Source organism: Arachis ipaensis, chromosome B01 (assembly GCF_000816755.2).
Source record: "Arachis ipaensis cultivar K30076 chromosome B01, Araip1.1, whole genome shotgun sequence".
Lineage (NCBI taxonomy): Eukaryota > Viridiplantae > Streptophyta > Magnoliopsida > Fabales > Fabaceae > Arachis > Arachis ipaensis.
The window spans coordinates 41,818,198-41,832,141 of NC_029785.2; the positions used below are offsets into that span (position 1 = coordinate 41,818,198).

The window sequence follows — 13,944 nt, forward strand, 5'->3', positions numbered from 1 at the left end:
TACTAAAAATTAAGTAAAATATAAATAAATAAATAATTTTAAATATAATAAATATGTAACTATAAAATTATATTTAAAATCATAAATGTTAAGTTATTTGTTCACTACTATAAACTAATAACATTTATAAGTATTTAGTCATTTTCAAACAAGTAGTGTTACTTTTTAAAGTTTATTTTCCTACAAATAATAATCCATCTATTTAACAAATAAATGTAACGTTACTTTAATCCCCCTCATATCATTCTCCTAATTAATACTATTCTAATCATCCTTAGAATAAACGATGATAGAGTATAAATAGATAGTGCAATTAAATAGGAAATTATTACTATACTAGTTTAAAGGATAATTTTATAAAATCATGTTTAATTTTCATAACTCACATTTTAGTTATTTTCATAATTTAAGTGAAAATTTAAAATCAACCTTTATTTTAGAACAAAAAGAATAAGATTTTGTGAAGATGATTTGATTTCTTTTTATGATGATTTTAAATATCGATTCTAACCAGTTAATTGAACTGGTCAAATCAAAATCAGTAGTAAATTCGGATTGGTCAACACAAAAATTTGCTGCTAATGTAAATTGCCAATGAACTGAAAAGTTGGTCGAGAATTGGTCGGTTGAACAGAATTAAAAATTGGTCAATATGTTAAAATTCCATATAATGTTGTCGTTTCAATATTGATGAAGAAAAAATTACAAAAAATGGAAGTAAACAAATTCTAAATTCTCTTTTATTTTTTTTGTGTCAATTCTAAGCCTTCTCAAATAAAAAAATGAAAAAAAATAGAAATAACTAATGTATTTATTACAAATGACTTAATTGTTACTGAGTATAAAAAATTAAATTCAAAAGAAAAGTCATATGTATTATTAACCACAAAAGATGGTAAATAAATTATTTCAAAATTTTATTATTTTCAAACAACTAATATTAGAAACGGCTTAATTGTTCTCATAATTATATTATTGACAAAAAAAGACGCAAACTATCGATTCTGACAAAGTTGGCTCATAAAAAAAATCCAACAATTTACTAACACCTTCGTATTTTTGCGGTGAATTTATTGTTAGTAACCTACTGATCACCACGAACCATCGACATATACCATCAGTAATGAGGGCGTGTATAATAGTGAAAGCTTAAGAGTATGAGAATATCCAAAACGCCATTAAAAAAACATTAGAAAGTGTCATATTTATATTGAAATATTAGAAATTTAAAATCTCTAAAATCATTAAAAAAAAAGAAAAATAAAGGAGAAAGAACATCCACATACTCTATATAATTAAATACATAAAACTTTGTATAATTGCGAACATCCAAAATATCATATAATCAAATATCCAAAAGTAATCTAAAAAACATCACCAAGTCAGATTCATTTATGTTAAATATTAAAATATCTAAAATAAAAATGATAGACATAACACACATTAAAAAATCACAAACTATCTAAATAAAAATTTAAAACCTATAATACCATGGGAACATTGAAGCTTTACTAAAAAAAATATGAGATATTCGAAAAATTCATATAATTGAACATCCAAATTAAAAATGCAATCTCTTTCTCTCTCTCTCTCCTCACCCTCTCATCTTTCATTCTCTCTCTAACCCTCTTGTCTTTCCCACCTCTGGCAGTAGTCCCCTCCTTTGGCAGCCCTCTCTCAGGCAAGTTTGAGCTTTATGCATCAACAGCATCAGAAGGAATAGTCGCAGTGAGCCTCCTGCATCTGCCTCCTACACCACTAAGATCAGCATCGACGTCATGCTCGTCAAGAGCATTCCTCGTCATTTTAGGTGTTTATTTTTCATTTTTGTTTTTTTGTTTCTAGGTTTTATTGTTTCCTTTTTATATTATCTATTGTTTTCTGTTGGTAAGGTGTTCTTGTTGACACAATTTTAATTAATAGGTTGGGTAAAGTTAGGGATCTTTGAACTTGGTTTTCGCCTGATTCATGTTGTTCTAGTCAAGGTTCTTTAAAAGTGTTTGTTGCAGATTGCGAAAAATTTGGGGTTAAAATATTAATGAATAATAACCTATGAATCCTCTATATAATCCAAAGTGTCCTTATCTCTCATTATATATTGATTAGCTTTTGTTGGATAAGAGCTAAGTAATCCCAATAAGTTCATATAAAATTGGATTTGAGAATGAAATTGTTGAAATTTATAATGAATAATGACAAATTCTCGTGCTTTTGGATGTTTGTTGCAATTTGTTTTCTTTTATAAACATAGCTAACATACATTTATAATTTATTAAGTGTACCAAGAATTTGTACTTTGTGCTATATAAGTTTATTTTAAAATCAAATCAGATGAATATTGTGCTTCTTTGATACTATTGATGTAGGAACACCATGAGAATGTGATATACTTGGTTATGCTTGTTTATATTGATTATTGTTTTGATTATCAAGTTTGTGCACTTTGCTTTGATATACTTCTTTGTTTATCATTCATCGTTCCACTTCACAAACATTCGATTATCATAATTGAATGTCGTTATGCTTCTTGTTGACTTCTTTGTTTGATTTAACTTGTGAATATTCTTTGTTTGACTTTATATTATTTTTGTGACCTATGTGTTTGTTTTTCAGTTCTTTGTAGACATGACAACAGACAGAGGTGTCATGAATCGGCTTCGTGGATGGGGTAGAGGGGTGTCTACTGAAACCTGTTGGACTTCTTGATCATCGCCCTCTACTCCAACTACCCCTAGAACGTCACCGGCAATTGGAGCACAAGATTAGCCTTTCATCATGGTCCTTAACCCCAAGTACGTGGCTCCTTCTACTGCGCCACCTCCGCCCCCAGGAAGTCATACAGCTGCTTCTCCTTTTGTTTCACCATGAAGACAAAGGCCAGGCTAGTATGTAACTTGTTTCATTTTGTTATTAAGTTTATTTTGTCTTTGAAATATAATGTCATTATTATTTGATTTAACATATTGTTTCAACATGTGTAGTCTAAGTCGTTGGATCGTGATGTGACGACGGTGGAGTCCTTTAAGTATACTCACACATTGCAGGAGAATAAGGAGAGATTTGCTTATCAGCAGTCTACGAATCATTATGTGAGTAAACATCATGTGATATAAAGTTTTCAATTAACTGCAGTCCTAATCATAACATGTGTTATACAGGAGTCATACACGAAGAGTTTGGAAGCTGCAACCCAGCAATCTCAGCATACTGGAGACGACGGCAACAACTCCATTACATTAATCATCGATCCTGACATAGTTTGGTGCAAGATAGCATCTAAGCCATACAAGAATCGCGTCTACGAGTTGGGATCATTCTTCGCCGACAACTTCCGCACCTCCACATTGAGACATTCATCCGCCTTTGCCGCCAGCCGGCCCGTCGATCCCGAGGATGGCGTTGATTTGGGGGAACATGTGTTGGAGCTCACCTGGAGACTTCACCAACAAGCCCAGTAGCTGCAGCAGTTTGAGAAGAGGTATCAAGAGATTCTCACACACATGTAAGAAATAAATTGCCTCAGGCTAGAGTGGTGGCGGGAGCTAGAGCGGCTTTAGCGGATGGAGCAATAGATGACGATGTACCAAGATCAAATGCGCACCAGTGGTAGCGGCACTGCTAGTGGCAGTGGCACTGCTGGAGGTGCACCGACATCACCACTTAGTCGGCGTCAGCAAGACCAGGGAGATGACGATAACGACGATCAGGATCTTTAGTGATTAGAACTTTGTTCTAGACTGTTTTATTGTATTTTATTTATTTGACTTTTTATTTTATATGTACACTTGATATTTAATTTACCATATTTGGTTTCAATTATTTAAAATTTGACTACTAATTGTGAAAAAATAAATTTAAATTTAAAAAAGAATTTGACCACTAATTGTGTTTAAATTTTTTAAACAAAATTGAATTTACCGTCGAATTTATCAAGAAAAAAAATTGACAGTAATTAGGCAGGAAAGAAATAGTGGTGTGCCAAAATTACCGGCAAAAATTTTCCGTCGGTAATTAAATAGTTTTTAGGCAAAGAATCCGTTGCAGAATCCACTGGTAGTTATCGTCGGATTGAAAAATCCAATGGTAATTGGTTACCAGCAAGGGTTATATCATCGAATTGTTTCTGACAAAAAATCCTCTAGTAAAAATTTTATCGATGGATTATTTTCGTTATTCCACTAGTAAATCGGATGGTACTCAACGTTTTTCTTGTAGTGTAGTGTCAGAAACGCTGGAGTAGCTTGTGTAGAGGTAGCGGAGCTTGCTAATTTTGGTGAGGGTATTAAGGATAGTGCTGACGAATTTGCTGATTTGAGAGAATGTGAGAAAGTTGAAGGAAGGGGGTCTTTGATGGAGGGAGGAATGGATGGAGACAAAGAAGAGGGCGAAGAGAGGAGAATCCCTAATTTAAAAGAAGGGGGTAGAATGGAAATTTGAAAAGTTGAATGAGGAATTTTTGTGAAGAAATGTTATTAAAGTTTCAGTCTCCATCCCTATAAATTTCAATTTCCTGTGTTCCCACTTTTTGGAGGTACTGAAAAGACTGAAATTTTGTGTTCCATAATTGAAATTTTAATTTCAATCTCTAACTACCAAACACAATACTAAATTTCAATCTTCAATGTCAGTCCCAATACCTTAAAATAAACACTATCGAAAGGCAAAATGAGACGGAAGAAATTATTAAAAAAAAAAAGAAGAAAATCAACTCAAATTGACTATTAAAAAAATTAGCTCCTTGCACTTTCTACTTTTGCTTTATCCTTTTGTCATTTGAATGGATATGTGTGTCAATAGTGCATGAATGATGATGATGACGACGATGGAAGATAAAAAAATTACATATTTCCTTTATTTTAAGATTGTTTTCATCATGGGTTGGAGGCCTAGTTATCAAAACCATATTGGATCGGTCGGTTCGATCGAAAAACCGATAAATTAGTAGTCTAATCAGTTCAGTTAGTGATTTAGACCGAATTTGCAGTTGATCCGGTCAATGATGGTCAAATTCGCTGAAAACTGATCAATTCGTGTTTAGAACCGTTGTTGACCCCACGATGCACCTGCGTGCCGCCGAACCACCAAAGGAGCTCCACTTGTCCACTTCAACAATAGCAGAAATTAAACTTAAAACATATTGTAAATGCAATGCCCCTCACGTACTACTCTGCCAACATGATGCTTATTACTATATGTGACAAAAGATAATTATATAGCAAACCTTGAACGCATTTTATTTTTACTTCCATCTTTTTAAACATGAATTCTCATGGATACCAAATTTGATATATTGATTGTGTTATGTTTTTCTCTTTCTCTTGTTTATTTAAATTGAGACAGTATTTTGTACTATTGACTAATTTATTATCTCTTTTGCGTCATAAATTATATCTAAGAATTGATACTTGATACTTGATTGTTATTAATATATTTGTTAATTATCGATTCAGTTCTGATAACTATGATTGGAGAGAAAAAATAAAGATAAAAATAAAAGAATTAGAGTAAGGTGTTTAATTTTCTTTTTTCAAGTTTTTAAGTTTAAGTGAGCAATAATAGTAAAATAAAAAAACTACTTTTATATATATTATACAATAATGTTATACGTATAAGTATTTTTGGTAACTATATTCATTCATACAACAAACATGTACGTATAAAAAAAGAAGTATCTAATAATTTAGTTGGATTTAGTTAAAAATTATACTAGTAATTTTAAAAAGAAAAATTATATGAAACCAAGTATAATCAGCCAAGAATTTAACAATTCAATTAACTATAATTATTTTAATTAGTTTTATTCAATTATAATTTAGAATATTTGTTATTAATGGCTTGATATGCCAAAATCAAATTTTAAGTGATACATTCACCCAATTGCAACGGGAATCACAGAAGTGGACTCCCAGCTTCTAATCAAATTTAGTTTTGTAAAACAACCCCATAATGCCGTATTCTTCTCTTTCTCTCCCACATCGCGATAACGCCCTGCGATCGTATCCGATCCCCACTCGAACTACTCTCGCCATCTTCGTCCTTCAAGAGTGCCATCCTCCCTCGCGATTTGCACCACCGCCAAACACCGTAACGCCTCCCTCGCGATTTGCAGCGCCGTCCACCACCACAGAGCCGTTCTTGTTGCAATTCGCAGCATCGCCGACTACTACAGCGCGCTCTTTGTCGTGATTTGTCACCACCACACCACCGTTCTCGTCGCGATTTCTCATCACCACCACCGCAACCCCTTTTTCCCTCGCGGTTCATAATCATCGTCACAACCTTCCTCCCCTCGCGGTTCGCAATCACCGCCATAGCTCTCCTCCCTTCTCGATTGCAACTTTGTTGATCACCATATATTATATGTGTAGGACTATGTATGAATCTCCAGTACCATCAACAACTTAAAAAAATACTGTTAGTTCTTAAAATTCTTTCTGCAGTGTGTTTTATTCCACCAATGTTCTCATCACCTAAATCACCTTATATTTGTTTGGTGAATTTGATCAATTGACTGAATTCGATGTTCTTCCTTTTTTTCCTTTATGAATTATAAACCTCCTATTTCGGGGTTTAAAATGGTTTTCGTGAAAATGATTATCTTCCTTTGGCTTTTGTACTAACCTTCCCATCTTACCTATGAGGAGAAGTGACTAAAGAAATTAAACTTTCTTGTTGTCTTAAGTTTCTTTATTTTCATTCTTATTATCTATAGATTATAATTTATATTTTAGATTCTCTATTGCTAGGATTCATATGGCACTATTATCTTTGTGAGTTTCATTTTGTGTGCATTGCTGTAATTGCATACATTTATGCATATTTTTTTGGTGTAGTATAGGATTGTGGATGTTTTTGTTTTCTCTTAGTTGGATTTTTTTTAATTTTATATTGATGTTTTTCGGTATAATTTTTTTAGGTGAATTTCTACACAAATATATCAAGCATTCCTTGCAAGGGAAGTGCATCAAATTGGGCCGATCCTGCTATGATCAATGGAGAATAAAAGCTTTGATCACTTGTCAAATCAATGTCTTTAACACATGTGATGATGTCACCGTTTGAGATACTTTTAATACATTTTGAGATTTTTCTTGAGTTACAGTTGTGAATTTTTATAATACTTTAAGAATTGGATGTATTTTATTTTGATCCTACTTAGTATCTTTCTTTTTATAGGCAACTTGAATATTTATGTAAAAATTTAATTGAATGACGTCACATGTTTCTTTTCACTACAAGAAAAGAGAGTTATTTTAACATGATTTTTTTTACAGCCATAGTTAAGTGTAAAAATTAATATATATTTTTGACAAATATCACAAATGTCAAATTCTCTATGTTTTTTTGATAAATAATTTGATTATAGAAAATTACTCCTCAATTTTGACACTCATTTATTTTCAACTTACTCTATTATTCCTTTTCTTCGTTGAGCTCCGTCAATTTTGGCATCACATTGCTCTTAGTTTAGAATCATACTACTCATTCTTCATCTTCAAAATCTCAGTTTATTCTTCAGTTTCAAGATCTCATCTCATTCTTTGTTAAAAATTTTTGTTGAGAATTTTTTATAGTCAATAAGTGTCAAAATAAATAGTATTTTTTTCGGTTAATAAGTATCACAAAAAATATATTCTCAAATTTTTCTAACAAATTATTTTTTACGGCCAATATTTATCAAAATAAGATTTAAACTTTTTTTTACAATTACTTATATGTTAAAAATACTACTTTTGACAAAACTTTTATTAACATATTTTCATAATTAAAATAGTGTCAAAATTTATTTTTTGACGAATTTTAATTTTTTTTACACATAATAATCCTAAAAAATAGTCTATATTGTTGTAGTGTTTTGTAAAACAAATAGATTTTTATTTTTATACTAAATGGATGATTGTTCTTGTATTATTTTTGGTCATGATGAATTTCTATATCTACAATGTTGTAAATTGTATAGATAAGTTGAATGAATATTATGATTCCTTTCATTGCATCTTAGCATATGACAAATTTATAGTTACTTTTGTAGGATAAGCTTTTTTATTTTTCATTCACATGACTTTTATTAAAATAACATCTATTTAGTATGAAAAAAGAACATCTTAATGCTTGACAGAAGTAATATCCACTTAGATCTTTGCAAAAATAATTAGGTACCTAACATAAGTTACTTGTATTTATTCTTTATTGTAGAGATGATTCAATTGATAGTAACTATAAGTATCACAAAAGAAGGGAAAATTGTATTTATCCTGTTGCTTGATTAAAAAAAAATTTAAAGAATGAAAAAAAAAGAACAACAATATCTGATTTTTAGACTTAAAGATATATTATACCAAACATTAGTACCTTAAATAGACAGAGTAATTTACAACCTCCACACAAATAACATTTTAATTTTGTATTTTTTGTTTGAACATCTTAAATTTCTTAGTCGGGTCCAGAAAGCCCTTTTTCTGAGTTCTGAAATTATCATCCAAATCAAGAAAATAAAAGCCAAAAGATTGACTAAAATCAGAAGAAAAAAAGAAATGATTTCTTCATACTATACTTGGCTTCTAGTCTCTAAGTAAAAAGGTTTTCTTTATTCTTCATCTTTCCTCTTGAACTCAATGAAAAATACAATCACTTTCAACAATTGTTCAAACACATGTATAGAAATACAATAATTGAAACTCAAAGCCAACATGCACAAGCTTAAAAATAATAATAAAACCAGAAAAATGACAAATTAGGAGATTCTTAGAAGTAGAAGGATCAGATTCTTCAGTTTCAACAAACTTCCATAGTTTCTCTTGAAGATTCTTAACTCTGTCTTCAGTTTTTCGAAGCTTTCTCTATCTATATGTAGTTCATAGACCAAACTCACCATATACAACAATATAGGAAGCCTATATATAAGGGTAGGTTTTTGCATGCTCTTTGATTTTGAGATACTGTTTCTGCAATGAATCTATCAGGTTCACAATAGAAGAAGCACTTGCTACTTGATCATCATTCATCAGTATTCTGGATCGGTGTGACAGAATTTATTGCTTGTGGCTAATTTACCATGTTCTTTTTATATAACCAATGATCCTTTTATAATGGAGCTCTGTAAAATAACATTAAAACATAATCACACAACATGCAGAATCAAATAAATTCCATCTATTCACGATAAAATGCAACATCCAATTTAATTTGAAAAGAACTATTCGCCTGTTAATTAAGATAAGAAACATCTAACAAATTAGAAAAAATTTCACCCTTGCGCCATGTTTAAATAACTACACTCAAACCCAACTTCAATTCAAGCAAATTTAAACTAATTTTTTTCCCTAACTCCTAAACCACATAAAAAAACCAGCGGAGTATGTCAATGCAGAATCCAACAATTTAAGCAGAACCAATAACATGCAAAAGTCGGTTCAAATCATATAATCAACACAAACCTCTACAACAATTTAAGAGAGACATCCAGAAAAAGCAACATCCATTTACCTTTAAGAAGAACTTGAAAAATTAATTTTGGGAAACATCCATGTACAAGAACAAATGAAACATCAATCTAAGCCAAAAAGTAACAGCCGCAATCATCTGAAGACCATCTCTTCACAATAAAATAATAAAATGCAACATCCAATTTAATGTGAAAAGAACTATCTGCCTATTAATTAAAATGAACATCCTCTTTACATTCAAACCCAGTTTCAATTCGAAAAAAATTAAACTTACCTATAACTACCCTAACAATCTACTAACCTACTGTTGGAAACCAATGTGGTGAATGACGAGCAGCAGCGCGCAACGGAAAAAGAGGAGATGTCTCGGTGCGTCATGGAGGCAGTGGCGGACTTGACGTGGCACGATGGAAGGTTGAAGGTGGCGGCGCAACGACGCGAGTTTGGGAAGATGATGAGTCCGAGTGGCGACGTTGACCAGAGTCCAAACCAGTGGAGGAAGCCATGAGACTTGCTGTTGACGACGACAGCGTCCTCGCATGCAATGGCAACGTTGTCGAGTTGGAAAACGGAGACGGCGGCTGAGCAGTGCTGTTGAAGATGATGGAGCTGGCGTGAAAAGGAGATCAGCAACGCTTTGCCATTTGAGGGAGGTTTGTCGATAGGATAGAGAAGGAAAGGAGATGAAAGGCTGTGGTAAAAGAAGAAAAGGTGAAATAGTAAAATGTATTATGAATTAGGGTAGGGGGTAATGGAAGGATGATTTTTGTTGTGGTGGACTTTAGGTCTAACCCAATGAAAATTGGCAGAAGTTGGTTGGACTCCTTCTTAATTTCTTAGTGAAATTATTTTAAAAATAGGATAAGTTTGTATTATTATCTCTCACTAATATTGTCTATGAGTCGCTAGTGATTTAAAAATTCTAAAGACAACGCAACTAATCTCAGAGATTAATTATGCATGACGAATTAGGTCAACTACATCCAAACGTTTAAGAATCTTGCATATGTATATGTGAAGGTATATACCGCATCAAATTTGTGTTAATGAATGCGATTCAACAATTATACATTACACCTGCTCCTTTATCTTGTTCTAAGACTCATCAACAAATTATTAGACTTAGTTATATGCGTATTATTCTACTTCACTCATCAAATAACTTTCCGTTAATTAGGAATAAAACTTCAAAAGCGAAGAATAAGCCAGACCAAGGTGCTTGCATCTTTTGTTGTGGTCCCAAAAATTAATTATAATTAATCAATAATAATAGAGTGGTTGAAACTTGAAATAGGCCAGGCCTTAAGATAGAAAAATTAATGGTGACTAATAAACTTATTAAATAATTGATTACTTCATCATCACCTTTCAATTTATTTATTAAGTTAAATTTTTTAAGCTTTAAGACAGCTCAACCAATCAAACACTTTGTAAAACAAGTTGAACAATAGATTAAAAATAATTACTGTAAATTATATATGAGAAATGTTAGAAAAATATCAAAATTTTTATTTTTAGCCATCAACTCAATTTTTTTACTTTAATTTGACACTATTAAACATTAATAATTATCTTATGGCCAAAAATAATAAATTTTAATAATCCTCTAGTATTTTTTATTATATATATATTTGAAATTGGGCCAAATTNNNTTATATAATTATTAAGAGAATAGTTAAAAAAAACTAAAATTATTACTTCTAATAATAACTTCTCACGATATAGAAGTATAGAATATATCATGTATGATCTGCCCCGAACTTTAAATTGCAATGCGTACATGCATCTAAGAAAGGTGAGTCATGTTAGCTTAATGGCCATGTGATGATCAATTTTAAAATTACGAACATATAATACGTACATTGTAGCTGTGGAAAGAAGACAACAAAATTAAATAATAATAAACGAAACTATCAAGGGAATACGTGCAATTGATTTTGTGTTTATTAATAACAAAGCCTGACAATATAAATTTCTATTCACTACCAATAATGTTATTTTTTATTAAGATATAGTGTAGACGTAGGACGAAATTAAATGCAATAAGACGAAGTCAATTTTAACAACGTTCACGGGTCGTAGAAAGGCAGGTTGAGGGGCCTAGCTCTTATGGATCATCATCACCTTATCGCAGATAAGAAAAGTATTGAGAAATAATGAAAATATTAAATAATGTAAACAATATATATATTTAATGTTTAATTTATTAAGTGTGTAAATAGTTATTTTAATATTAGATATTAAAAAATAATTTGAGATGAAATATTTTTTTATTTTATTAGATCAATTTTAATAAAGCTCATTGTTCATATTGTTTATAAAAATTATTGTCTATTTAACGAAACTTATATAATTTTCAAAATAATTTTGTACAATATGGTAGCACATTATCACCTGTAATTTAGAAATATATCTTCCTTTAATTTATTTGTCCCAGTCCTTTGGTAAGTGTAAGTCAACTTGCATAGGGTTAGAAACTTTCTTCAGTTTTAGAACCCTTCAATATATAGCACTCTTGAAGTTAATGACATTTGCTTGGTCTAAGGGAATTAATTTAATTAATTAAGTAGTATATACTTTCTTTCTCCATTAATCAAATGTTGCTACTTCTGCTAGCTTAATGACCAACCTGAAAGTTTTTATAGTTCTCGAGTGACTAAAAATCCAGCAGAATTATTCTGGAGTTCTTACAAATTGACTCGTATTTTAATTTCTTATAATGTTTCTTTTATTTTTTATTTGTGAAGAAAAAATAATGAAAAGACGAAGAGAAATGGAGTCTATTGCTTGTCTTTTGTTCCTAGCTATATTAATTTCCCAGATATCCTAATTTTAAAGATTTAATAAAATAAAAATGAGAAGGGAATTAAATAAAAAAAATAAAGCCAATATATTAAGTATAAATGGATTTTTAATTTCTTTTTCCTTTTTCTTTTTAGCTTATTGTGTTTGTGATTGTTAATTAATTGAGTCGCTCTAAGATACAGATGTTAGTTTATAGAGATTTCTCTTTGTTTGACACGTGTTGCAGAAGAATGTAGACTTTAAAAAAAGAGAACCCTCCATTGATGGCTTGGTCATGGCATAGCCAGCTCTTATTATAGGGTAATACACTTTCAGACAATCGGGTTCCGTTAAGGGAAATTTTAGACAGGATCTCACGATTAGTAAATACTTAAATTTGTTTTTGAAAGATTATTTGTTTTTTAAATTAGTCTTTAAAATTTTTTTAATTAAATTTAATCGTATTAGGCTTTTTATTATTTTTTTGTTAATGATACCAAAATTTGTTAATGTGATACCTTAAATGATAGCGTGATATTATAACACATATATAAGAGTCTTAATTGACTATTAATATGATAAATTTATGAAATTAGGTCAAATCAGAATTTGATTGAGAGAAAATTTGAAATATTAGAATTTTTCAATTTGAAATTAATTTAATCTAATTTTATAAATTTATCATATTAGTTGTCAATTAGAACTACTAGATATATGTTATGGTATCACCTAACATGTTATATCAACTAATTTTGACGTCATTAATAACAGAAATGACGGAAGGATTAAAATGATTAACTTAAAATCTTTCAAAGACAGATTTGATTAAAAAAAATTTTTAAAGACTAATTTAAAGAATGAGTAATCTTTCGAAGACTAATTTAATCATTTACTCATTTGATAATATTTAATTTGCTAGTATCTACTTTACTTTCTTTCATATGCACATAGAATTTTTTTTTCTCTGATACAGAAATTAAAAATGATAAATAAAAATTATAAAATTATTTATCATATATAATAATACTTGATTATTATATTTAATAGTATAATATTTATTATAATGATAACTCAAATCCTTAACCCAAAATACACCTAAGGCAAATAAAATTTCAAGCAAGGTTTGTCGCTAAGCAGAGCCACATTTGTCAAAAAATTGTGGAGCTTATCCATCACAGAAATAAACCCAACAAAACAAACGATGTTACTACCTTCTCAGCGCGGCTAAATAACGTTATAAGCTAGTCTTGAGATATCTGAATCTGCCACTGTCAATCTGATCTACTTCCTAATAAATTAAAGAATTACTACTATCAGGTGTTATTTACCGATCGATGAGACGATATTTTTTTATCTTTATATCAATTTATTTTTGTACGTTATAAGTGACCTAATTATATTATAAGTTTTACATCATTTAAAAATAACGTCTCAAAAATAGTATATAAATGTCCGATATCCGTCAAACTCATAAACTAAATTTTGGAATTGAATTAAACTAATTTTTAGAATTGAGTTAGATCCAATCATTCTCAACTTTAATATATTATTCTCCAGCAACTCATACATGCATATGATTGAACAATATAAACTTACTAATGTTGATATTCGAAAGCACAAAAAAATAAAAATCTACTCTATTATCTTATTTTATCATATACATTAGTCATGAAATTCCAAATTTAATAATATGTAATGATATTTAAAATTATCT

The 13,944-nt window shown here is 30.2% G+C and overlaps 1 protein-coding gene and 2 long non-coding RNA genes across 3 annotated transcripts in view; 2 read left to right on the forward strand and 1 right to left on the reverse strand.

Annotated features, from left to right (window-relative positions):
• Positions 1,509-3,776, forward strand: LOC107617788. Its single transcript, XM_016319661.2, has 4 exons — positions 1,509-1,810; positions 2,614-2,885; positions 2,982-3,089; positions 3,159-3,776. The coding sequence occupies exons 2-4, from the start codon at positions 2,865-2,867 to the stop codon at positions 3,456-3,458; spliced, it is 429 nt and encodes a 142-aa protein (XP_016175147.1). The 5' UTR covers positions 1,509-1,810; positions 2,614-2,864; the 3' UTR covers positions 3,459-3,776.
• The window catches only part of LOC107629549, a 25,159-nt gene continuing 18,116 nt past the window's right edge, over positions 6,902-13,944 (forward strand). The window contains exon 1 of the long non-coding RNA XR_001617976.2: positions 6,902-7,042. This is a non-coding gene — a long non-coding RNA (uncharacterized LOC107629549). The remainder of the gene's footprint in view (positions 7,043-13,944) is intronic.
• Positions 8,570-10,351, reverse strand: LOC110270875. Its single transcript, XR_002360569.1, has 2 exons — positions 9,748-10,351; positions 8,570-9,097 (listed from the first exon to the last, which is right to left on the reverse strand). It is a non-coding gene; the product is annotated as an uncharacterized LOC110270875 (long non-coding RNA).

Bases quoted from the DNA above. Each gene is read 5' to 3' on its own strand.
- LOC107617788 (XM_016319661.2), top strand. From the start codon at position 2,865: ATGAAGACAAAGGCCAGGCTA. The intron at 2,886-2,981 runs GTATGTAACTTG...CAACATGTGTAG, and splicing joins TGAAGACAAAGGCCAGGCTA to TCTAAGTCGTTGGATCGTGA. The intron at 3,090-3,158 runs GTGAGTAAACAT...TGTGTTATACAG, and splicing joins AGCAGTCTACGAATCATTAT to GAGTCATACACGAAGAGTTT.